We start from the raw sequence: 24127 nt of genomic DNA on the forward strand, positions 1-24127 counted from the left end.
CCTTCACTTTCAAATCTCCATCCCTGAAGAACGGAGCTAATCTACCAACTCGATGATATGACTCTTTTACCTTAATTGCTGAGCCCTGTATTCCAGACTAGCTCCTGCTCCTCCTCTCTTTTAACTTATGTGAGCTGCTTTGGGAGACAGTAATTATCTGGAAAGCGGAATAAAACAATTACACAGTTTACTGGCATTTTGGCAGCATGATTGCAACCCTGCTTTCCCAGGGGCAAATCTCCGTGTGTTCATTGGGATTTCCTCCCCAGCCTGGGAATTTCAGAGTGTTCTGTTGCTTTTGCCCTAGGAGCAATCCTGGGAAGCAGATTTACTGTTGTTCAGCATTTTACAGATGGAAAATTCTAATATAGAGAGTCTGATCTGATAGCACCAGTTAGCAACTTACATTTAGAAACTGCTCACAGGTGCAGTCTACTTGCACAGCTAGTGTGCCGCCCAAGTGGTGAACTTCTGCAGGGTTGCAGCTTTGAAGATCTACCGTCCACATGAGTAGATTGCTCCTGTGAGCATATTTTTTTTAGCACAAGATAGGATGTTGGCCTTCCAGTGGAAAGAAATCCATGCACGACCCAAAGTCACAAAATGAGTTTTATAGTAGAAGTGGAGACATAAAATTAAATGGAAAAGTCTAAGAATTGCAAATGGGTATGTGGTTATTCTATTAACCCTGGGCAGAGTAAAGCTACTCTAAATAACCATGACTTCCTCCAAAGACTTCTTGAAACAGAGTCGTTTGTGGACCCCTATTCCTGTCCCAGAGCTACAGTTCCCAGAGGTCCCTGTCACTATGGATTGATTGCGGATTAATCCATTTTGGCGGTTGGGAAGCCATGACTGTTTTTAAACTGTTATCATAGTACTTTAAGGTGGAATGTGGCCCGAGTAAGTCCAAGGCTGAACCAAGACATGTTGCTTCCTGAGGCAACGGGCAAAATAGCCCATACACATGCTCTTTCCACCTCTAGTAGCTAACTGAGCTGGCCACTGAATCCTAGGTAAAAAAGAAAGGTAAAGGATCCCTGGACAGTTAAGTCCAGTCAAAGGCGACTATGGAGTTGTGGCGCTCATCTCACTTTCAGGCCAAGGGAGCCGGTGTTTTTCCACAGACAGCTTTCCTGGTCATGTGGCCAGCATAACTAAACCACTTCTGGTGCAATGGAACACCATAGTGGAAACCAGAGTGCATGGAAATACTAACAACAGGGCAAAGCACAGACCCTGAGGCAGTTATAAATGGGGAGGGCAAGATGCACAACACACAACTCTTCTCCAACAGAAGGAATGGTTGGGGAGCTCAGGAAGAAGAGCTATGGGACACCACTGCCTCCTCACATAAGCCGCCAGAAGCAGTCACCTCACTCTGCCTAATGATAGGACCAGCCCTGCTAGGGTCAAACGACCTACTTGGCAATTAAGAAGCTCTGGGTGCAAGCCACTGTCTTGCCCACTGTAACCAAACTTGCAAAGTAGCTGTGAGGATAAACTGAGGTGGCTCCATTTATGCTACCCTGAGCTGCTTGGAGGAAGGGCTGGTTGCAAAAGGAATAGATGGCAACATTTCTCCCAGTGGATAACACGGCAAGGCCTGGGTTCTGTTCTGCCTTTCCTTGCCTCTGCACCTTTGGCTTCATGTGGCTCCACAGTGCCTCACAACTCGTCTAATCCTGCGGTCTCTCTTCTTGAAGATACGAAAAACAAACCTACTTTTCATTCCATATCAACACAGAGGCAACATACAATACACTATTTCATACTCTGCAGTTTGTTTTAAAGGCCTTAAGCTATGGCGGAAGGGGGAGAATCTCACATGATCACTGCTTATGACGTGCAGATGATATTTAAAGAGAATTCATATAACGCCTTTGCCTTCCCACCCCCCAAGCAGAGTTCCTTTACTACTTGGACTTACGTCTGCCCCATCCATTTTCTCTCCATCTTCTGTTTTAACTTTGGTTTTTATTGCGTTTCAATATGCTGGTCTCAAGCCTGTCTTAGCATTTACAACACATTGCAAGAAAGAGAGAGAGATGAATTTCTGGTACAAAGTTTGCAGCTGCTGTTGCCATTTAGAGGAAGAACTGGAGAAGAATCCATTGGTGGTTGGGTATGTGTTACAAATCAGCTTTTTCATTTAGCAAGCCCCGAGCTTCTGCCAAATTTATAATAAGCAATGGCAGACAATGGCATAAATTAAGGTAAGTGTGTTCTGCTTTCAAAGTGATGCTGTACGGAAGCTGGCAGTTCTGGAATTCTGGAAGTACAGAATATTGCTGTTTAGGGTCCCAGTTGGCCAGACAACCCCACCCTTTCCCAGGATATTCCATTTCATCCCCACTCCCAACAACCAGATGGCATTTCCTTCCTCCATTAGAGCTCTGTGTCTAAATATTTCAGTTCTACTTTTGCAAATCTTAGCATTCCCCCAAGCCTGCTGAAAACCTCCTCCTCCTGCAATGGTGTTTTGGTTATGTAACTTACAGGATTCGTCATGAAAGGATTCCTCCTTTCTTGCTTTCACAGTTTAGCTACTGTTTCAATGTACAGTGCTTTGTGTGAGTCACAATCTTTGTGTGTGCCTTCACAAAAGCCCTCTCGAATTATATGCACACTTTAATTCTAGGGCTGCAACATTAAATGCTTCTATTAATCAACTTTTAATTAATTGGTCTACTTTAACTGAGGGTGACTTTTTAGTCTGAAAAATTATTGTGAATAAATGTACGTAAAGGTAAAGGGACCCCTGACCATTAGGTCCAGTCATGGCCGACTCTGGGGTTGCGGCGCTCATCTCGCTTTATTGGCCGAGGGAGCTGGCGTACAACTTCCGGGTCATGTGGCCAGCATGACTAAGCCGCTTCTGGTGAACCAGAGCAGCGCACAGAAACGCCGTTTACCTTCCCGCTGGAGTGGTACCTATTTATTTACTTGCACTTGATGTGACCTTCTGATCAGCAAGTCCTAGACTCTGTGTATGTACGTAGCAAGGCTCAAATCCAAGGTTTCCTGTCCCAACCTGGTATCTACCAGGCTAAAGAGATGCATTGCACTCGCCGCAATGGTAAACCTGTGCCCAGGCTGTACTGCTTTGGACTGAAGTTGCAGGAATCACAACATGAAAGAATTGTTGTTTCTGTGCATGAAAACAATTAGCTTGTCAGGGAGAAAACTATGTCTCTCCCTCAGTATGCTAGCTGTCTCTGTGCAAGGACTGTTTTTGTACAGAGAACAGACCCTCCGAGTGACTCATTATTCTGTCCTGGTTTCTGATTTGATCCCGGAATGTCCCGCTTTTCCTTAGAACGTCCCTATTTTCACTGGAGAAATGTTGGAGAGTACAGAATAGAATGTCCCTGGGGCTTTTTCTCAGCTGGAACTTGCCAGCACCTCTCAGAGAACGAGGAAGGTGTTCATGGTGAGTTCCAGCACTTCTTTTCCTAGAAAAATAGCACTGGACTTCCCTATTTTTGTTGGAGGAGGCTATGTGAGAACCTTTTCCCCATGTGAGCTCCCACTTTCAGTCCCAAGTGATAAAGCCCAGATTCCAGATACAGTACCTAGGAAACTGCCTTCTATTGATCCAGACCATTGCTCCATGTAACACAGTATGGTTGACAATGACCAGCAAAGATTCTCCAGGGTTTCAGACCAGGGGACAATCGCAGATGTCAGAGATTGAGCATGTGCTCTACCACTGAGTTACTTGGTGAGAAGTAGATCTAGGAGTCCTGTCTCGGTTTGAAGAGCAGCCATTGTGATGTTGTTTGTTTGTTTGCTTGCTTGTAACCTTTCTGTTGCAGCGACACGCTTCAGTATTTCAACAAGTTGCAGAAACGCCGGGAATTAGAGGCTGTCAACTTGTGGAATGAACCAGTGGACAAGACTCACGTGGAACGGGATGATGATCATAAACTCCACATGTTGCTGGAGAAAAGGTCAAAAACACGCCGGGGATCAGAGGTATGTTGTCCTTGTGCACGGAATATTTTTGTTTGGGGGAGAATTTAATTGCAAGACATTTGCCCACGTACAGTCTGATATGGTTGGTTCATCTGGAGGAATAAGTGCCCGGCAAGGATGTCCACAGAAAAGAATTATTGTGTGTGTGTGCCCACAAACACAGTGATGCATTGATGTAAGCATTAAAATAATATAAACCGGTTTCTAGCTTCTGTCGCACTCTAGTGTGACCCAAACATAAAAATCAGCACAGGGCTATGCAGGTGGGGTTGGCTAATGGCTTCCATTGAGTGATGCAACATAGACACAGTCTGCATGGGTGGCATGACCTTTAGGAATAGGGGCCTCAGTGGGGTGCAGTGTGTTAATACACATGTAGGTGCACACACGAAGCAGCCCTTTAGAGATCCCTGTAATATATAGGCCTTTCTCCACACATACTTTACATGACGGTGGGCATTTTGCTGAAAAACGTAGTGGTTCATTCTTTTGATGGTCTCCTTTATCCTGACAAAGGAATACCGACGCTTGAGCTTTGACATCATCGCTCACCGGCAGATCCGTCGGAAGATGAAGGACCGATGGAAGCATATCCTAGAAGTCTTGGGTACGGTGTCCTTGGGGGATTTCCACCACAGACCAAACTGGAGAATGTTAGGAGAGCTATTATCCTTACTCACTTTCATTTCTCTCAAGTTTGGTTTTAGTGTCCCACAACTAAAAACTACTAGAGCCTTCTCCCTGTTGACTTTGGAGGGGTGAAGACTATTATTTGCCTATCCTTGGCCACTGTGAGAGCAGGATACTGGATTCCGTTCCTATCCAACAGGGCTGCTCTTGTTATTATTCATTGAATTGGTTTTGGGACTGGATATGGGCATAAATGATCTCTTCCCAATGTAGGATTCAAAGCTGAAGCAGATGGGCTCCTCACCGTCACATCCAGCACCTCATATGAATCCCTGCGCAGTCCTCAAGAGGCCCGTAGGATCCACACTGCCCTGGCCGAGCAGACAACCATTTTTGGCTGGCATCGTGGTGGTCCACCCGAGAGATACCTCTTTGTCATTGTAAGTAGAGGAAGGATTTGGTAGAAACTTCTCTTGGGGCATGTGCTTGTCTGTGCAGTACATCACCACAGGGACAGAAGCCGTGGGCCTAACCCACAGTGGCATAGAAGCCACCATGGAGGTAGGAGCATCACGCAAGCTCCTCCAGGTAGCCTGATTGTGCTTTTCAAATAACTGTTTCCAGTGTCATGAAGCCTCTGTGAGTCGCCTCCTTCTAATGTGCTGATTGGCCTTACAAATCCTTTAATATCTTGCCACCCTCTCCCAAATATTTTTTCCTTTGTCCTCCAAGTTAAGGGTGGCGTTTCCCCTCCTCCTAGTGTTGGGAGTGTGATGCCAAGTTTTCCGTTCCACATAGAGGGTGATGCCTTTAGGACAAAGCAATCCTTTTGAAATTGTCCCCCTTCTGCAGGTAGCCCTGTTAATGGCTAAAAATACGTGGTGTTTGCTTGGTTAGTCAGTTCTCTCGCTTTGAGGGAGAAAGATCTCAGTTTAACCTTTTCCTTTGTCTGGAACAGGACTTTAGTTGATTTCATTGGCATACTATGCCCCTTTAAAATGTGGGGTTTTTTTTGGGGGGGGGGTTATTAGGTTGTTTTAATTTTGATTATATATTTTGTGGTTTTATATTTTGATTTTGTTTTATGAACCAAACCTCTGGGTATAGGGCGGTATATTAATGATGATAATGATGATGATGGAAAGAAGAAGGCTTTGTTCTTTATTTGCAATAATTAAATAATTAAATAAAGGGTGTGCCAGCTCCTGTTTTCTCCTCCTCCTCCTCCTCTTCTTCTTCTTCTTCTTCTTCGAAGGCCAAATAGTTTATTAGGAACTATTTTCTACAACAAAGGGTGGATGTCTCCTAGGCTAGAAAACAGTCAGAGCAGAACAACAATAAATCACTTTATCTCCGTTTCCCCCTTTTGAATGCTTTTAGACTCAGACTTTCTTTAATAAATCTAATTTACATTTTATTACCAGATACTTGTATCTTTGTAGTTAATTACATACTCCAACCCTACCCATTCAGTATTAGGCCTGTGCTACTAAGAACCTGGGAATCTCGCTCATGACAGAGACTCCTTGAAGTACTTTGGCCCCTGCCCTAAACAGGGACCATTTCTTCCGTTTGTTTTATATGTGTTTCCCTCACATCCTCTGTCTTTTAAACGCGGGTTAGAGGCAGTTGGCAACAATTAGTTTTTTGTTTGCTTAAAGATTTGGGGGATCCCTGACCCCTCTGGTGACCCAAGGATTGCCACTCTCCTTCCTTCCATTATTTTACCTCACAATTACTGTGAGGTAAAATGTAATTGAATCCGATATTTACTCCTGCCTTGGTGTGGGCATCATTTTTAAATTTTCTACTTCAGGTATCTTAGGCCAGCTCTATTGTGGGGTCTCAATGGACCCGACACTATCACCTTTTTTCTTTATTTTTGTCACCTTTCCTCCCCTAGGACAGGCTGCTTCTCCTTGATGTGGGAGATGAATTCCTGTCAGCGGCTCGGCACTTCTACCCCGTGGAGGACGAAGAGGACGATGGCTCTTCCAGCGATGGAGGACCTACAACACCTGGTCCTGTCTTGGTCACAATGAGCAAAGAAGCTCAGGAAGAGATGGAGGAGGGCGTAGACGGGGAATAAGCCAAGGAGAAGACGGAAGTGAGGCACACACTGAAGAAAGTGCGAAGAGGCGGATGCAACTCAACCTATGGATGGAAGAACGAATGTATTCAGAGTAGACTACTGAACCGCAAACCTGTTGAAAACTCCCTTTGACACAATGAACTTGCATCCCCATTTCCTGTTCATGCTTTGCCTTTTTTCTTTTGTATTAATGTCATGAGTTAACAAATAGCATCGTTTCTCACGATGCTCAGTCTGTAGTTTTCTATAAAACAGGAGGTGAACATTTGGAAGGAAAACATAAACCAAAACGTAGAACTGAAATGTTCTCCATGGCCAAAAATGGAGACTGCCTTGATACCTTTACTTTAGGCTTTGCCACTCAAAACTCAGAATAACAACAACAACAACAACAACAACAACAATAATACCCTGCCCATCTGGCTGGGTTGCCCAGCCACTCTGGGTGGCTCCCAACAGAATATTAAAAACATGACATATATCAGACATTCTCAGGGTGATGAACAATAATATCTCCATATTTTTCCAGGGCGTTTTCTCTTGCCTATGGCAGGGCCAAAGGCTGAGATAATAGAAAGATATCTTTGAGACTCTTTCTTCCCTTTATGAGCTGAACTTTAGTTAGCTATGAGGCTTTCCATGGAGTATAATAAATTACGTATATGGCATAGAGGACTTGCAAACTCGTTTTTAGCTGAATTCACTTCAGATTCCTTTAGCACTGAGTATAAACAATTCTGGTCATAAGGCTGAGGGTGTGGAGACGCTCCTTCTGCAGTTGTGCTGCACATGCACCAGAATGTGGAATTTCAGCCTACAACGGAGCACATTGAGAGTCTAGACTTGCCGTCCACATGTTTGCTTTAAAAAAATAATTTATAGGCCTTAGTGTGGTTTAAAAAGGGGCAAGCTGTTGTTCCCACTCTAATGCACTGTACAAACTATCCCACCCCACCCACCAATTATTAGCAGACAGGAGTAGCCAGATATATTCAGCAAAATATGCCAGTAAAGGCCAATTAGCTTAATCTGCATGATTTGTACAGCTCACGGGTTTGGGTGTTTGGCACAGAAACTGAGTTACCCTGATGCTCTGTGTTTTGGGGGCCAAAGCTGATGAGATTTTTTTTAGTTTTGCCCAAAGTTGTTCAACTTTTTCCCCCCTCCCAAAAATCTTCCCCCCCCCCAAAAAAAGAGAGGGAATTTTAAAAGCTATTTTTAAGGAAAATCACTATAATCTAGACTTCCAACATGGGTTGCTATACGTCCAGATTTTCCCAGATATTAAACTGATTTCCACCTGGAAACTGTTTCCGACTGCCGTATTCTGACTATGTATGGGAAATTCTGGATGTATGGCAACCCTACTCTGTGTGAGAGAGGAGGGCAGGGCAGGAGGTTGTTAGAAGTGGGTTTAATGTACACAACATAGGCATAAAAATGGGGGAGAGTATCCCCCCCCCGGATGAAGCATAAGCCCCAGGTTCCCAGCTTTCACTTTGAAAAGCGAGTACAGTGGTACCTCAGGTTATAAACACTTCGGGTTACAGACTCCGCTAACCCAGAAGTAGTACTTCATGTTAAGAGCTTTACCTCAGGATGAGAACAGAAATCGTGTGGCGGCCATGGGAGGCCCCATTAGCCAAAGTGGTACCTCAGGTTAAGAACGGTTTCAAGTTAAGAACGGACCTCCGGAGTGAATTAAGTTCGTAACCAGAGGTACCACTGTACAGGTTTAGCAGTTGTAGAACCAGAGATGCAAGGCAAAAGGTGTGGGCAGGTATCTCTCTCTTTTGTTTTGAGAGAAGCTTGCGTGTTCCCACCTTTCATTTATGTATGTTTGCTCATATATGCAGGATTTGTCTGTCAGAAATAGCGTCCGGGTGGAATTTCCAAAAATCATGGCAACCCATGTTGGAAGTGTGGATATTATTTTTATTTCTGGAAGTGTTGATTTTGATTTTCCTTAAAAATAGCTCAAAAGCTTCAATTTTATTTTATTGAGATTTTGCAAAAAGGAAGAAAGAAAGCTTAACTTAAACAAGTTCGGATTTTCACTTTTTGAAATATGGCAGCCTCCTGAGAAGAGAAGACTCCCTGGGAAGTTGGGAAAGGAGAAGGGGATGACAGAGGACGAGATGTTTGGGCAGTGTTCTCGAAGCTACTAACGTGAGTTTGACTAAACTGCAGGAGGCAGTGGATGACAGGAGTGCCTGGCATTCTCTGGTCCATGGGGTTATGAAGAGTCCAACACAACTAAACAACAACAGCCCTAGAGTATTTGCTTTCTCTACCGCACCTGCAAAAAAAATAATCCTGTGGATGTCCATGGCAAACTACATACATAAATGTTGCCCATTGGCCATGCCTGCCTATAAAATGTTTTTTTTCTGTCCTTTCTACAAGAAGGGTTGTTTTCTCTTCTCCTCCTTTTCCCTGTCCATATTTGTGTGTGCTTCCAGGCCACCTGTTCTCCTTTCATCACCCTCTTCTCTCCAATCTCTCTGTGTACAACCTGTCCCTGATATACAAGCCGCCCGGAGCCTGGTGACAGGGATTGCTGCTGTCCCAGCCGCTAATCCCCCTGGCTCCTGTTTCTAAATAGCAGAGTCTCCGTTTGCGGGAAACAAAAGGCCCGGCTGGGGAAATTTCTCCCTTTCTTCTCCTTCCCCACAATATCCCAAGCATGTGATGGACCCAGGACGGCCATTTCCTGGAGTCTGGATCGCAGGTTTCAAGCATCCAGCCTAGAGGTTGGCAAGAAATGTTGGAAACTGCTCCACTTGTCCCTCTTGGCAGAGACATGCAAACACATATATCTCTTCCCGTCAGTATCCTTTCTGACAGCTGAGAACTGCTAGGTAATTAATGAGTCTCCCCCCCCCCCCGTCCCACAAACCTCCAGCTCATTTAACAACTTTCCTTGTGATGATTTTGTTCTTCCTTGTCAAGGTTTCTGTGGTTTTACACCTTTCGCAGGAATCTCTGGCCTCTTGGAAGGGATACTCCTGCCTGTGTGTACAGATGCCCACGTTAACTGTAGCACCCTGGTTTTGAATTGAAGGGATTGAAAACAGAACCACTGAACTGTCAAGTTGCAAGGGGTACCACGAGGATCATCTAGTCCACCCCCCCTGCAAAAGCCAGAATCTTTCTCCCAACGTGGGGCACGAACCCACCACTCTGAGCTTAAGAATCTCATCCTCTACCAACTGAGCTATCCAGAGTGAAGTCACATTGTACATTGGTACAGCCACTTTGTAAATATCATATACCCCTATCATGGAGCTAAATAGTATGCTTTTTAAAAGAACACAACACAACAGTGTAATGTTCAACTAAACCTGCAATCCAAAATACCCACCTCAGAGTAAGTCTCGTTGGCCTCAGAGGGACTTACTTCTGAGCAGATTTGCATAGGATCACACTGTAAAATGACAAAGGGGTTGGAGTATCTTAGAGATCGTAGAGCATCCTGTAGGAAGCTAGATGGAAACTCAGTCCGATTTGGTAGGGCGCAGTCGGAAAAGATGGCAACGTGCTCTCCTTTGACCCCGCCCCCACAAAAGGCAAGTGGGAAGGGCTAAAACTTCTCTTTCCTGCTGGCCCATTGCCTTCTGAGGCACAGCTGGTGATCCTTTGCATGTGGAACTGCTTGCCCCAAGACTTCTTTGTGTTCTACCAACAAATAAAAGCTTTCTTTTCCCAGTGGCTTTTGGTTCTGCTGTGGCTCAATTTATTTAATTCGTCAGCCTGGGTTTATTGTATTCTTGCTCTCTGTTGCATTTGTGTTTTTACTGATGGATTGTTGGTTTTTTGTATGCCCTTTATATTTTATAAGCCACTTTGAGCAACTCTTATTTTGGAGTGGGGAAAGCAAAGTATAACTCTTTGTATAAATAACAAAAGGGCAATAAGTGTGTGTGTTTTGTTTGTTTTTCCCAACTGCCTAAGCCTTAACAGTCTCGCTCCCTTCTTGGCCCTGAGCAAAGGTCAGCATATTATGATCCTCACTATGGGAAAACAAATAGCTACTCCTCTGTTTTTTTGGCTAGGGGCCTTGTAGGAACAGCAAGCCAAGTTATATTCCCCCTGGGCTACAAGTGTGCTGGTAAGCCTCACATTGAGGCTTCACCCAACAGAGTCTACAGCTGCCTCCCCCTCCCCCTTGCACGTTGGGTCTGTTCAACGTGAGCCGCTCTGTATGGTATCTGCAATGGGCAAGCAATGTTTCTCCCAAAATGGATGGGGAAGGGAAAGCCGATGCAGCCTCAGTTTCTGTTTGGCCTGGAGAGTTCGTGGGTTTGTCTATGAAGATCTGTCAAGCCACCCTACTGCCAGACCATCCTGAACTCTCCCAAATTGTCTGATCTCAGAAGCAAAAAAAGGACCTTCCTGCTTAGTACTTGGATGGGAGAAGGTCTGTCAGCCAGAATACTGTTGAGAGAGAATAGGTCTGCTCTGCTTTATTGTTGTTGTTGTTAAAAGTGGAAGTCTGATATTTTGCTATCCTGTACAGATCTACATAAGGACGCGGGTGGCGCTGTGGGTTAAACCACAGAGCCTTGGACTTGCCGATCAGAAGGTCGGCGGTTCGAATCCCTGCAACGGGGTGAGCTCCCGTTGCTTGGTCCCTGCTCTTGCCAACCTAGCAGTTTGAAAGCACATCAAAGTGCAAGTAGATAAATAGGTACCGCTCCGGCGGGAAGGTAAACGGTGTTTCCGTGTGCTGTTCTGGTTCACCAGAAGCGGCTTAGTCATGCTGGCCACATGACCCAGAAGCTGTACGCCGGCTCCCTTGGCCAATAAAGTGAGCTGAGCGCCGCAGTGGAAGGCAGGGAGAGTTAAGTTGTGTCACACACACACACACCTCCTGCAGCTGTTCCCATGGTATGGTCTGAAGGCACAGAAGATTGCCACCTTGCTGAAGCTAAGCAGATCTGTGCCTTGGATGGGTGATTGCCTGAGAACCACATGCCTGGAAAAACACGCTGATGCCACTTTGGGTTCTATAAAAGAAGAAAACTGGAATATAAATGTATAGGGTTAAAAAAAAAGTTACCCACCCTATCGCCCCACTTTACTGGTGCAAGACAACCATGAGGTTTGGCAGCACTGGCTGCCATTTTCCCCCTATAAAACCATCATTAAATGTGGGATTGGATGTAGCCTTGCACCATAGGTCTTGTCTTAACTAGTGGGACATTACTGGGGTTTCAGAGGTGGAATTGAAGGCTGGGAGGAATCTCTAAAAGGTGGCACTTTGGGGGGACTTCCGGGTTGACGCGATCGGTTTAATGGCGGATTCCCTCCGAGCTCCGGAGGGAATCGGCTCCATCGAGGACGGGTCTTGCCGCGCCGGCGACGCGGGGGCCCTTAGAAACCACAGGTGCTGATACCTGTGGACCTGGTGACTCGGTGGGCACCTTAAGCGCCCTCCTTGACAGTCGAAGAGCCTTTTTAAAGGCTGCGGAGAAGGTCTGAGGAGTGGCGTGGTGCTGAGAGTAGACCGCTGCCTCGGTGGAGCGAAGCCGCAAGCCATTGCCGGAGAGCATCAACTTTCTTCCTGACATTTGGACTGAAACAAACACCCTCGTGAGTAAAACGAAATTTGGATTTTAAAAGAAATTAACTCCTTTAATTTGGCGAACGGGGGGGCTGTGTCAAAAGGAAGTCCGCACCCCCCCCCTGCATGCACGATCTGAAGCAAGGAGCGAAAGCCTAAGATCGGATTAAAAAGATGTTTTTTTTTGTCTTTTGGGACTGATAAAAGATTCCATCGATTTGTGAAAATAAGCTTTTTTCTGTCTTTTCAAGTTGTGCTGGAGGAAGAGGTGTATTTGGGAAAATTTTTGGGAACCCCCACCCGGGATCCGGGAGTGTCCCGCATTAGCCTAGCCTGAAAGAAAGGGAGTTTGACAGTTGTCATCTGAGCTGTCAAACAGCGGAATCAAGATAAGAACTGTATCTTTATATCTCTCTGATCCAAAGGTGTTACATTTAACCAGAAGTGGCTGGAAATTAAGTAACAACAAGTAATAACAAAGTAATAGACTGTTGGTAAAGGAAAAAAAATGGTAATCCCCCTAGGGGAAACCAGAGACATTACAATGGCTGCAGAAGGAAAATTACAAAGAGAAATAGAGAGAGCCCTTTGTCTCGTGGGAATTCTACAGGAGCAAGAGATAGCTATGGACAAACAGCTCGCGGCTTTGATTTCAAAAACAAGCAACTCTATTGATGAAACTGAGGATTTGACCTTGAAAGATTCTGCAGCTGAACTGGAAAAAGTTTCTTTGAAGTTGGAGGACAAGGAGTCTGGAGGGCAAAAAGTACAGGAACAGGACTTCATGCAGCAAGGGGACAGAGAAGTTTATTGGATTATGGATTTTGAAAAGAGAAAAGTAAAGGAGGAAGTTTTTGGACACTATAGATGGGAAGCTGAAATAATGAAGAAATACAACTGGGACTTCCTCCTCTTTTCTGGCATTGGTGAACGTGATTTAAGGGAACATCTGGCAGAACCCCTGCAGCAAGTTTTTTCAACTAGGATTGACCGGAGAGAAGGTGAAGAGACCGCATTAGATATCCCTCGAGACTTGAAGACCAATAAGAAGGACTATCAACAAAACAGGCAGAGAGAGACTCAAATGGTGTTAGAGGCCTCAGATGTGAGGAATCCGGGCTAGGAGCTTTATAAGAGGGCAGATATCTAGGAAGGGACAGATATCCGGACAAGGAGGGAGGGGGAAAATAGAAAGTTTTAAAATTAGTTTATGACTTTTGGGTTTTATAATTTTGACTTATATTTTAATATGAAAATGGGGAAATTTATGGTATAAGAACCTCGATCGATCTTAGAAAAAGAATTTAAGGTATATAAGAAAATGGGATAAATAAGTTGGGCCTAATAAAGGGAATTAAGCTTAAATATAATAAGAAGAGGTTTAAGGAATGAAACAAGAACTTGCTGAATTAAGTTTGAAATTTGGGATGTATGGGTGGGGGTGGGGGGAAGTCAATGAAAGAGGGTTATGAAAGAATCTATTTGTGTTTATTTCTTTCTTTTTTTCTTTTTTCTTTTTTTTTCTCCTTATCTTTCTACTTTTTCTTTTCTTCTTTCTTTTTTTGCTCTGTATTAAAATTTGAAAATTCAATAAAAATTATATTAAAAAAAAAAAGTGGCACTTTGTCCTGGATCTTAAGCAAGTCAACTTTCGGGGGGTCCTGGTTTTTACTTTTTGAAATACAGCAACCCTATCTTAACTGAGTATCTTATTTATAGTTAATATTCCCCTTACCTAATACAGTCGTTAAGAACTTAACCTCAGGTTAAGAACTTAATTCCTTCCGGAGGTCTGTTCTTAACATGAAACTGTTCTTAACCTGAAGCACCACTTTAGCTAATGGGGCCTTCTGCTGCTGCTGCGCCGCCGCTGCACGATTTCTGTTCTCATCCTGAAGCAAAGTTCTTAACCCGAGTAATATTTCTGGGTTAGCAGAGTCTGTAACCTGAAGCGTATGTAACCTGAAGCGTTTGTAACCCAAGGTACCACTGTAAATGAGAAGGATGCGGGTGGCGCTGTGGTCTAAACCACTGAGCCTTGGGCTTGCTGATCAAAAGGTCAGCTGTTCAAATCCCCACGACGGGGTGAGCTCCCGTTGCTCAGTCCCAGCTCCTGCCAACCTAGGAGTTTGAAAGCACATCAAAGTGCAAGTAGATAAATAGGTACCGCTCCTGCAGGAAGGTAAACGGAGTTTCCGTGTGCAGCTCTGGTGTCAGCATTCCATTGCACCAGAAGCGGCTTAGTCATGCTGGCCACATGAGCGGGAAAAACTGTCTGCGGAGCGGACAAAAAGCTGCTCCCTCGGCCTGTAAAGCGAGATGAGCGCCACAACCCCAGAGTCGTTCTCGACTGGACTTAACTGTCAGAGGTCCCTTTACCTTTTAATAAACGAGATCCTTGGACAAGAGGGTGATACATGTTAGTTCATTTTGCTGCAGTTTGTAACTTTCTCCCCCCCCCCCAACCCTTTGGGTTGATGAGGGAATATGGGCTGCAACCTGCAGGCTGAGTTTCAGGGGAATCGGCAGAACTGCTTCACCCAGACCAGAAGTCTCCTGTTTCCACTGCCATCCACACCACTTTCCATGTGCTGGATGCTCTGACCTTTGGTCACGTTGGAGGGGTTTGTGCTGTTATGTTAGGAAGTGGTCCCACGTGGAGGGGAATGCTTTAAAAAGAAAATTGGGGGGGGGGGAGAGCAGGCAGTTACCGCCTAGAAGGTTGTGCGCTTGGTTGTGTATGTGCTAATCTGCCAGGATTATCTTTTTATGGTCTATTTCATGTCCTTTGGAGACAACCCCTCTGGCCCTCCCTACTCACCTGCCACCCAAATAAACAAAGTACAGTTTGCTTCTCCCTCCAGAAAAGGACACGCTGATAGTCCCCTGCCAAGTCCTTATTCTATTTTTAAAAGCACAATCCCATTTAAAGACCAAGGCGAGAAAGAGAGAAGGGAGCATCTTTCCAAATACAGAAGTACAAGAATGCTTTTAAATCAGGGGAAGCTGATAAGAACGTGTGCTTAGGAGGAGGGAAGGCTCTGCTCCAGTTATGAGAGGTCAACATCCATAAAGTTAATGGGGTGGTTGGTGGTGGAGGAGGGGGGCAAACCCTGATAAGGTGTATTATTCATTAGTGACCAAAATGTCTATCATGGTTGCCTGTATGTATAAAAAGGTTATTTGTTTATTTGGAGGGGGGGAGAAACAAACTGCCTCGACTGCTCCATTTCAGACCGCAGGTGTGTGCTCTCATCTGCAGGTCTTCTTTCAAAGGCAAGATTCCCAATTTGCATTTTTCAAAACAATACCACCAGACCCTCCATGTGTCCCTTTTTTCCAGGGATAGTCCCGGATTTACAGAAGCTCTTCCAGTTTCTGATTTGATCCCGGAATGCACCACTTTCCCTTAGGATGTCCCTATTTTCACCGGATAAATATTGGAGGGTATGGAGTTAAGCAGTCCCCGAGCCAAGGCGATAAGTGACTATACAAGCTTCAAGAGACATCTGAAGGCAGACCTGTATACGGAAGTTTTTTTTAGTGTTTAATGTTTAATTCTGTTTTTATATATGTTGGAAGCTGTCCAGAGTGACTGAGGTGGGGTATTATTATTATTATTTATTAATTAATTAAACAGGACAGCCCTACTTTCATCAGAGGAATGTTGGACGGTTGCAACACACAAACCGAAATGCATCAGTCTTCTGAAATTCACACTTCTCTGAATTTTGCAATGTGGCTCTCCAGCTAAGAAACATGTACCAAAAACACACACACAAGCTGGGATAAAGTGTGCATATAAATGCATATGATAGCGAAAAGAAGATACAAACTGCATTGTATGAAGGGGAATTGCTTGACAATACTGTGTATGTTAGGCAAATTTGCATGCAAAGCTGTGCACACCAGGGGAAATTCTCATTAAAATGCTAATGAATTTTCATGAGGTCTTTTTAAAACATTGCCAACGGATGTGGAAAATGGGATTTAAGACTGGGAAAACTGGGAAAGGAAACGCTACTTGCTGCTGTCTGTTCCTTTTTTGCAGCTGTAGGAGCTCGGTGGTCTTCAGCCCTTTCAGACGCCGTTGGGTTTCACCTTAGACCAGACCGTGGCACAGCAGTGGGTCCTGACCCCCCAGTGTCCTAGCTGACAGCATCTCTTTTGCTCTAACCCTTCAGCAGTGCCCCCCTCCCCCATATATATAAATAGTATTCAGGAATCCTGGCTCTGAGCCTGCCGAATCACACTGTCCTCCCAGTAGAATTGCTAGAAGGATTTGGCAGCCTTGTTGGTTTTGGGTTATGTAAGTCCCTCCCGGCCCACTCCATACTTTGTACCATTGCCAAATGCCCTGGCCCTGCTCTGGCATCACGAACCTGGCCCAAAGGCTTGGATTAGCTGTCCCATCCCTTCCTCCTCCCACCGCAGGGTCTCGCCCACAGCCCCGAGGGGCCAGATCACCAGGCCTGCCCCGTTATGCCCGTCATCCTAGTGACCTTGGGCTCCTCACAGGCAGAGACATGTGAAGGCTGGGCTGCAAAGGGTAGCCCGAGCCTGTACATATCAGGCTATCTTTGGGGTCGGTCGCCAAGGTCTGCACTAACTTTGGTTACTGTTTGTCAGAGACAGTTTGGTTTCGGAGGTTGCTAGGGAAGGGGGGAGCTTGTGCATGGAGTGGGGTGGTTATTATCTGAGTACAAGTGGGACCAACAACAAAACGTTGCACTGTGTTCCTCCTCGGTGTTCCAACCAGCTAGCCATGCCCTCTTCCAGGATACCATTCCCTCCTGTCTTCCCCACTTGTGCATCCCGAGTTGGTAGCCATTACATATCCCTGAGTATGATCAGGTCCTATTGCACTGTGGAGTGTTCCTCTCCAGTGTTCCAACCAGCTAGCCATGCCCTCTTCCAGGATACCATTCCCTCCTGTCTTCCCCACTTGTGTATCCCGAGTTGGTAGCCATTACATGTCCCGGAGTATGATCAGGTCCTATTGCACTGTGGAGTGTTCCTCTCCAGTGTTCCAGCCAGCCAGCCATGCCCTCTTCTAGGATACCATTCCATTCCCTCTGCCCCATTTGTGTGTCCCAAGTTAGGAGCCATTACACGTCCCTGAGTATGCTCAGGTCTGTTGCATGCTTCCCTCAGGCCACTACACAGGTTGCTGGACAAGATGAGCCACTGAGATGACCCCACTATTCTTATGACAAATGTGGCACTGCCCCACCACCTTTGATCTGCCCTTGGCCAGCCCCCACCTGCATGCCTTCTTACTCACAAGAAGCCCAGAGGGTGGCCTTCCTTGCCTGCCAGCACCGTCCTCCTTAGCCTCAGAGTTGCCCTTGCAGCACTCAGCAGGGGGACAAAACTAAAGTGAGTTGGCTCTGGCTCTGCCTACTGCTCAACTGCTCCAGTGCTTTTTTTCTCTGAGGGTACTCAGGGGTTATGTAGTATTGGCACTTCCCCCCCCCCCCATGTTAAAAGTGTGGCACTTACTGTAACAACTAAGCAGTACTGGCACCTGTTTTTCTTTTAAAAAGGCACTGGCATGCCCTACCATTTTTGTTGGGCACCATACACCACTGTCTTGACTTCTTTGGCCATGTGAAAATTACAGAAGCAAGGCTGCTTGCCCCATTCCTGCTGTGTGTGTGTGTAGGGGCTGCTGTTTGCACCGTGCAAAACAATTAGAGCCCCAACAGAATTCTGGGATATGTTTACACATGTGACAAACCCGAATGTGATCCACTCTTCCGAAGGAGATAAACACATTCTGCGCTGCTCTCGCCATTCCTTAAGAGCACAATGCCAAGGAATGGTCTTGTCAGACAGCAACCCCTACAAAGGTATCTCATGCTGTTAGGCTGAATTTCTAGAGGCGTAGCTGCCTTGGCAGCAGAAGCAACAAGAGGTCTGCAGCCTAAGGAAAACAACAACAAATATAGGACAAAGCTGCCTTATACCAATGGCTTATTGGTCTGTATTGTGTTATTAAAAAAATAAATTAAGGGACACACATTCCACAGAAAACCAACCCTTCATCCTTCAAAATTAGGAAATATTCTCTGAAGAAATAGACACTTTATTTTAGTACATAGGTCAATACCAATGTCATTTTGGCTCTCTTGGTAACCCCAAATATTTCCCCTGCAGTAAAAGGAAATATCCTGGGAAAACCTATTCTTTTCACCTACAAATCCATCAAACCCTGTGTATGAATAGAAGAAGTCTATGACAATGGTTTCAGAAACTAGGGGATTTACCATTTCAAAAGAATGGTCCAGACTGGCCCGGGTATTGCATTCGGCAAGTATTATCATGGATCTTGACAGACAGCAGACAGGCCACATGCTCAAATTTCTGTTGTAGACCACCTCTTTTTGTAACGATTACATGATGCTTTTGGGTGGTCTTTGGCTAAGGACTTGGGCAATTTCTAAAATCTTTAAAAGTTGTTACACACTTTTGTTCTGGTTCCTCACCCTAACCCTAACCCTCTGGTAAGTAAGGAGGACGTTGCATTCATACACGTGTAGTAGCAGCTCCAGGAGGGAGAGATCCCAAATGGAGACACAGAAGCAGCTTAATCCTGCCCCTTCCCACTGTTTCCCTACTGCACTTCTTGCCCCTGTGGGCTCCTCGTTCCACCGCAAAGTTCCAGAAATGTTCATTTGTAAGGGTAAATAAACCATGTTACTTTCCCTTTTCCCCCAATGGAAGTCACGTGAACAGCTGCATGCTCCTTGACCAACGCAAGCTGGACTGAACCAAACTATGCCACCCAATTCGATGTTGTGTTTCCGAAAGCAGCAAGGGAAAGTTTGGTTGGTTTTGCTTTGCTTTGCTTCCTAAGGTGTGTTGCAGCATGAAGTGAACTGAGAGACTTGGCTTTCTTCATAGCTGGGACACCACCTTCCATTCCTTTGCGCCCGTTGGACTTCTGCGTCACTCTTAAGGGCGCACATCCCTTGAGCATGCAAAAGAGAGATGAGCAACTTTGCGGGCAACCTAACAATAACACAAGGTCTTTGAAATTAAGGAGACGTTTTTTCTGTCATTCCCCTCATTTTTATTTATCTTATAAGAATACAATAAATCACCATACAGCAGTCCACTATGATCGATATTTTTTACTTTCTTCAAAAGTAAAGCAAAGGACAAGAAATACAAGGCATGGGGAGGTATTCACAGTGGATTTCTCTACAATTCTTAATGATTTGTCTATAGTTTATCATACCCTATGGGGATGAGTCAGGTGTAAAACCAAATCTGTTTCTTGAACCTCTTCTGTCCAGGTTAAACCCTCTTCCTTTCCTTCTCTATTAGCCCCTTAATTCAACTTTGGCTCATCTTCACCTCCCCAAGATGCAGATGTTCCTCATTATGTATGCACTGGGAAATTTTTACTGAGTCCCCGTACCCCAAGTCAGGTCTATCTGGGGAGGAGGGTAAGAAAACACCACTTCAGAAGTTGTTTAGTCCCGTTAACCTCTCCCCGTTCCTCAAGTACAACATTCGGATTCCTCTCCACCCACCAAACACCTGTGCAGGCCACATCGGCTAAAACATAACCAGGAGCATCGCCAATGTCTTCCGTACTCTCTCACTTGCCGCTAACCCTTCAACCTTCCTCTTCTTTCTGCAAGGAACCCTCGCTCTCTCCTGCTAAGCTCACGAAGCAACGCTCCCATCACCATACAAATGGTGTTTCACCCAGCTATGTGAAACCACAGGGATGAGGGCCCTCCACCTGCTTTGTGTATGACATTCTTGTTGTTTTCTTTTTCTCTCTCCTTTAATTCAGGGACTCTCCCTAACTCTCCCTGGGGAGGTAGTCCTTTTAAAAAATAAAATAAAATAAACACCACCACAATGTACGGTGCAGAAAGGAAAGCACTGGTGGCAGAAGTGCACGATGCTGTACATCTAATATATACATTCACACACAGAGATAGTCCTAGTCCTATTCCTTGCCCCCCACCCCCAAGAGTTCTCCATTGGAGTCATCAAGGTGGCTTCGATCCTACCAAACCTTTTCTATGTGCCTGGGCCCCTTCGGATTGTCCTCATGCAGCAACAGATGTGGGGGGCCACCACCCCCGAGGCCTCCAAGCCAGTTCCCGAAGGAAAGTCGTTGTGTTGGGGAAGGGTTCCGTACACTCAGCCTCTCTGGGCATCCTGAGACATGGAACGGGAGAAGGAGCGGGGCAAGCCTTTCTTGAAGTCGGGGCAGGTGGGCTGGATGACAAGGGGCAGCTCCTTGGTGATCTCGGCCACAGATTTCTTGTCGACACACACGCCAGTCACCGGCAAGGACTCCACAGACTCTGAGGGGGTCGGGGTGAGCTCCCTGGCGCTTAGCTTGGCCGGTGTGAAGATGGGCAAGGGCAAAGGCCTCTGGTAGGGCAGGTGGTAGGAGGTCAGAGGTTCGCCCAGCAGACCCAAGCGAAGGATGCCCCATGGAGACCTCTGCACTATGACCCGGGCTTCCTGTTGCTGGCGGTAGGTTTCTCTACGCTGTTTGTCTGCTTCAAACCGAGACCAGCTGTGGAGAGAAGGAGTGGAGAATTAATCATAGCTCGGCTTCAGGCAGGGGTGCCCAAACTTTTTTTTCTTTTTTAAAAAAGCTTTTTATTAAGCAATTTCAACATAACAAATTATCAAACCATTTAATCGCATACATTATTTTTTCCTTCTCCCCTCCCCCCAAGGACTTCCCTCAGCTCCTCTCTCTGATTTCTCTCCACATATTATTCTCTGCATGTTATAAAATTATACATATCCTTACCTTATCTATCTATCATGTTCTCAACCAATAAATTTGTGTATGTTTATTCAAAACCTGCCAAGGAGTCCAGTTCATTTTGTTGTCTTTTTAGATAATTTGTAAAAAGTTCCCATTCTTCTTAAAGTCACAGTTGTCCTTTTCCCTCAGTTTGTATGTCAATTTAGCCAACTCTGCATAGCTCATCAGCGGCAAGAGTCTTGATAACACACAAACTTTTTTCAAAGAGGACCAGATTTGGTGAAGTGAGCATGTGTGAGGGCCAACCAGAGTTGTTGACCTTTTTTTAGGACTGAAGTTCTTGAGCTTTTTGGGGGATTTTACTCCAAAAAATAAGCTGCCACAGGAGATGGATTAACATGACCGGCGGGCCGGATTAGGCCCCCCAAAGTGACTTTGGGGACATGCCTGCAGCATCTCCAGGTGGGGCTGGGAGAGACTTCTGTCCCAATCCCTGGAGAGCCACTGCCAGTCCCTGTAGATAGTTCTAAGCTAGATGGCCCAATGGGTTTTATTCAGTTTAACACAGCTTCCTAGGTTCCTATGCTCTTCTTTGCTGAAAAGCTTGACAAGCTGACAGTGATGCCCTAGCTGCATCCAGTGTTACAGATCCCACGCTGAGCAACACCTCCTTCTGTTATTCTATGCACCCCAAAGCCCCCTCTCCCAGCCTTAAAACCCCCCACACCTTACCATCCCAGCCCTAGCCTGGCAAATACGATTAGACTGCTTCATACCGGGAGAAATACTTCCTCCCCTGTTTTCATACTCATACAAGTGTGATATCCTTGCAAAGGGTTAGAAAGGAAAGGGACAGATTAACCGGAGGACAGATGTAGCACTCAAAACCAAACCACCACAATCCCTAAAAGTAGAGGCTCCGCTTTCATTGTCAGAGGTGAGCGATGCAGTGGCTGCATTTGCTGAGGGCACCAAATTATTCAGTGGGGGGAAAGCAAACAGTGCCTGGAAATTAGCTCCGAAAGGATCTCTACAAGCTGAGTGAATGGGTAATGAAATGTCCAATGTGCCTCAATGTGATGCACACTGGGGCAAAAAAGCCCCCTAACTTTATACACTGATGGGGCCTGAGCTGTCTCTTTGACAGAAAGAGTCTGGCACCTCCAAGACTTGACTGTATCATAGAACCATCGAGCTGTCGGGGTCGGGGACCCAAAAAGCAATGCATGTTTAACCGCTCCCAATACTTGGCTTTATCTAGGCTTCCTTGGGGGGACCCAGCCAGTAGACTTCTGTAACAAACACAAAGCCGCCTGGCTGGATTAGAACAGTTTAGACCAAGCCTATCATCCCAACCAGACCCAAGCCCAACACTCACCCTTCCTCAGGCCTAGCGGTGAGTGAGAGGTCCTTCCATTCCGCACTGAAGGATTCCTTTCGGGATGTGTCTCTCTCGGATACCTGGCAGCTCAGCTCTGCTGCGGCCAGGTTCCCTGAGCTGCGAAGGACCACGCTCTTTCCGTGCATTGTTGCGTCTGGGCTTCTGCTCGAACTAGGATGCGTTCTCGGAGTCTCCCTTCGGTCTAGTCTATTGTCCCTGCTGCGGGTGATTTATATAGGTTTCCTGAATGCCGATTCCAGAGGGGTTGGCATTCAGAGCTATATCGGTCTTGCAAAGTCACCGGTGGAGCATTCTGATACCGGACACCTCCCCTCCCTTCCCCTGGTGCGTTTGCTACTGGAAACCAAATCTGTGACGTGACAATATTTTTAATACACTTTTAACCCTGTCATTTCCTGGCAGCAACTTGTGGCTGTTGACGGGTCGTTTCATTAATTTAGCACGGAAGATCAAAACATGCACTATTCTGAGCTGGGAGCTGGAGAGACGCTGTAGAAATAATGTTTGTTGCCATTTAATTTGGTGCTTCCAATCTGGGCCCACTGGAAGCCAAGATACATGGGATCTTTCGAATCTCAAGAGGGATACCAGGCCATTGCCTAGAGAAATATCTCTTTCAATTGCTGAGGCTAAGCACCACAAACATATGAGGCACTCTCCCTTTGCGGTTTCCAACAACGGGTCTGTCACTGTGAGAACAGGATGCTGGACTAGATGGGCCATTGGCCTGATCCTGCAAGCTCTCCTTATGTTCTTATGACTGCTATTTAGAAGCATGACTGCCTCTAACTGTGGAGGCAGGTCATAGCGACAGCTTTCGATAGCCCTCTCCTCCATGAATTTGTCTAATCCTCTTTTAAAGCTGGTGGCCGTCTCTGGCTCCTCCAAATATTGAAGCCATGGCAGTATTTGACAATCAGCACACAGCAGTATATGCAGTGGTTTATGCAGCATGACACTGTGGAATAGATGTCGATATTTAGTTTTTGACAACTTATGGGTGCCCATATTCGTCACCTGTCCAAAGAACCAAGTCATCAATGTCTAATGCAGTGGGAAGTTCACAATTCCTCAGTGGCAAGAGGACCATGTGTGGCATTACCCTCTAACAATATGGACGCCCTAAGGAAAAGTGGGACATTCCAGGATCAAATCAGAAACTGGGGTGGATTCTGTAAATCCAGGACTGTCTCTGGAAAATGGGGACACTTGAAAGGTCTGAGATCTGGATTCTAATCTTTGATCAGCAGTGGATTTTACTTCCCTTGTATCATCTGTAAAATGGGAATCACTTCAAGGGTAAGTAGTGATTTTGAAGGAGGTGGAGCATTTCATGTGAAATCTAGTTGATTACTAGGGAAAATGCAAATGTTTAATCTCCCCGCTTTCTCTTGATCACTCTTCATCTCAGATGGGAAGGTTTTTTGAGAAAGAAGACTGCAGTGACATGTGGCCTCATCCATGTTGATAATGAGAATGCTTACCGTTATGATCTCATGTGCTGCAGGGATACTAATTTCTGTAATGTACATGACCCTGTATATGATCTCATAGGTCCCTACGATGTCACTATGCTGACATGAAATCTCAGCAGAATTTCTGGAACTTTCTGGAGAATGAAACGAACTTAGGTGTCCTGCCTCTGACGAAGAGAAGTTACGAGCAAGGAGATGCGATTCAGAAAGTCATTTGGTGATGGATGGATGG

The 24127-nt window shown here is 45.6% G+C and overlaps 2 protein-coding genes across 2 annotated transcripts; one reads left to right on the top strand and one right to left on the bottom strand.

Moving 5' to 3' along the window:
• Positions 1-1868: 1868 nt before the first annotated feature.
• Positions 1869-7368, top strand: LOC309355582 (melanoregulin-like). The gene is made up of 5 exons (XM_081886541.1): positions 1869-2125; positions 3819-3978; positions 4495-4585; positions 4882-5048; positions 6512-7368. The coding sequence occupies exons 1-5, from the start codon at positions 2049-2051 to the stop codon at positions 6695-6697; spliced, it is 681 nt and encodes a 226-aa protein (XP_081742667.1). The 5' UTR covers positions 1869-2048; the 3' UTR covers positions 6698-7368.
• An 11949-nt stretch (positions 7369-19317) lies between these two features.
• On the bottom strand, positions 19318-22617 carry TCAP (titin-cap). The gene is made up of 2 exons (XM_081886601.1): positions 22397-22617; positions 19318-20817 (listed from the first exon to the last, which is right to left on the bottom strand). The coding sequence occupies exons 1-2, from the start codon at positions 22543-22545 to the stop codon at positions 20433-20435; spliced, it is 534 nt and encodes a 177-aa protein (XP_081742727.1). The 5' UTR covers positions 22546-22617; the 3' UTR covers positions 19318-20432.
• Positions 22618-24127: the final 1510 nt, after the last annotated feature.

Source organism: Podarcis melisellensis (assembly GCF_964234715.1).
Source record: "Podarcis melisellensis genome assembly, chromosome: 13".
In the NCBI taxonomy this organism is placed as follows: domain Eukaryota; kingdom Metazoa; phylum Chordata; class Lepidosauria; order Squamata; family Lacertidae; genus Podarcis; species Podarcis melisellensis.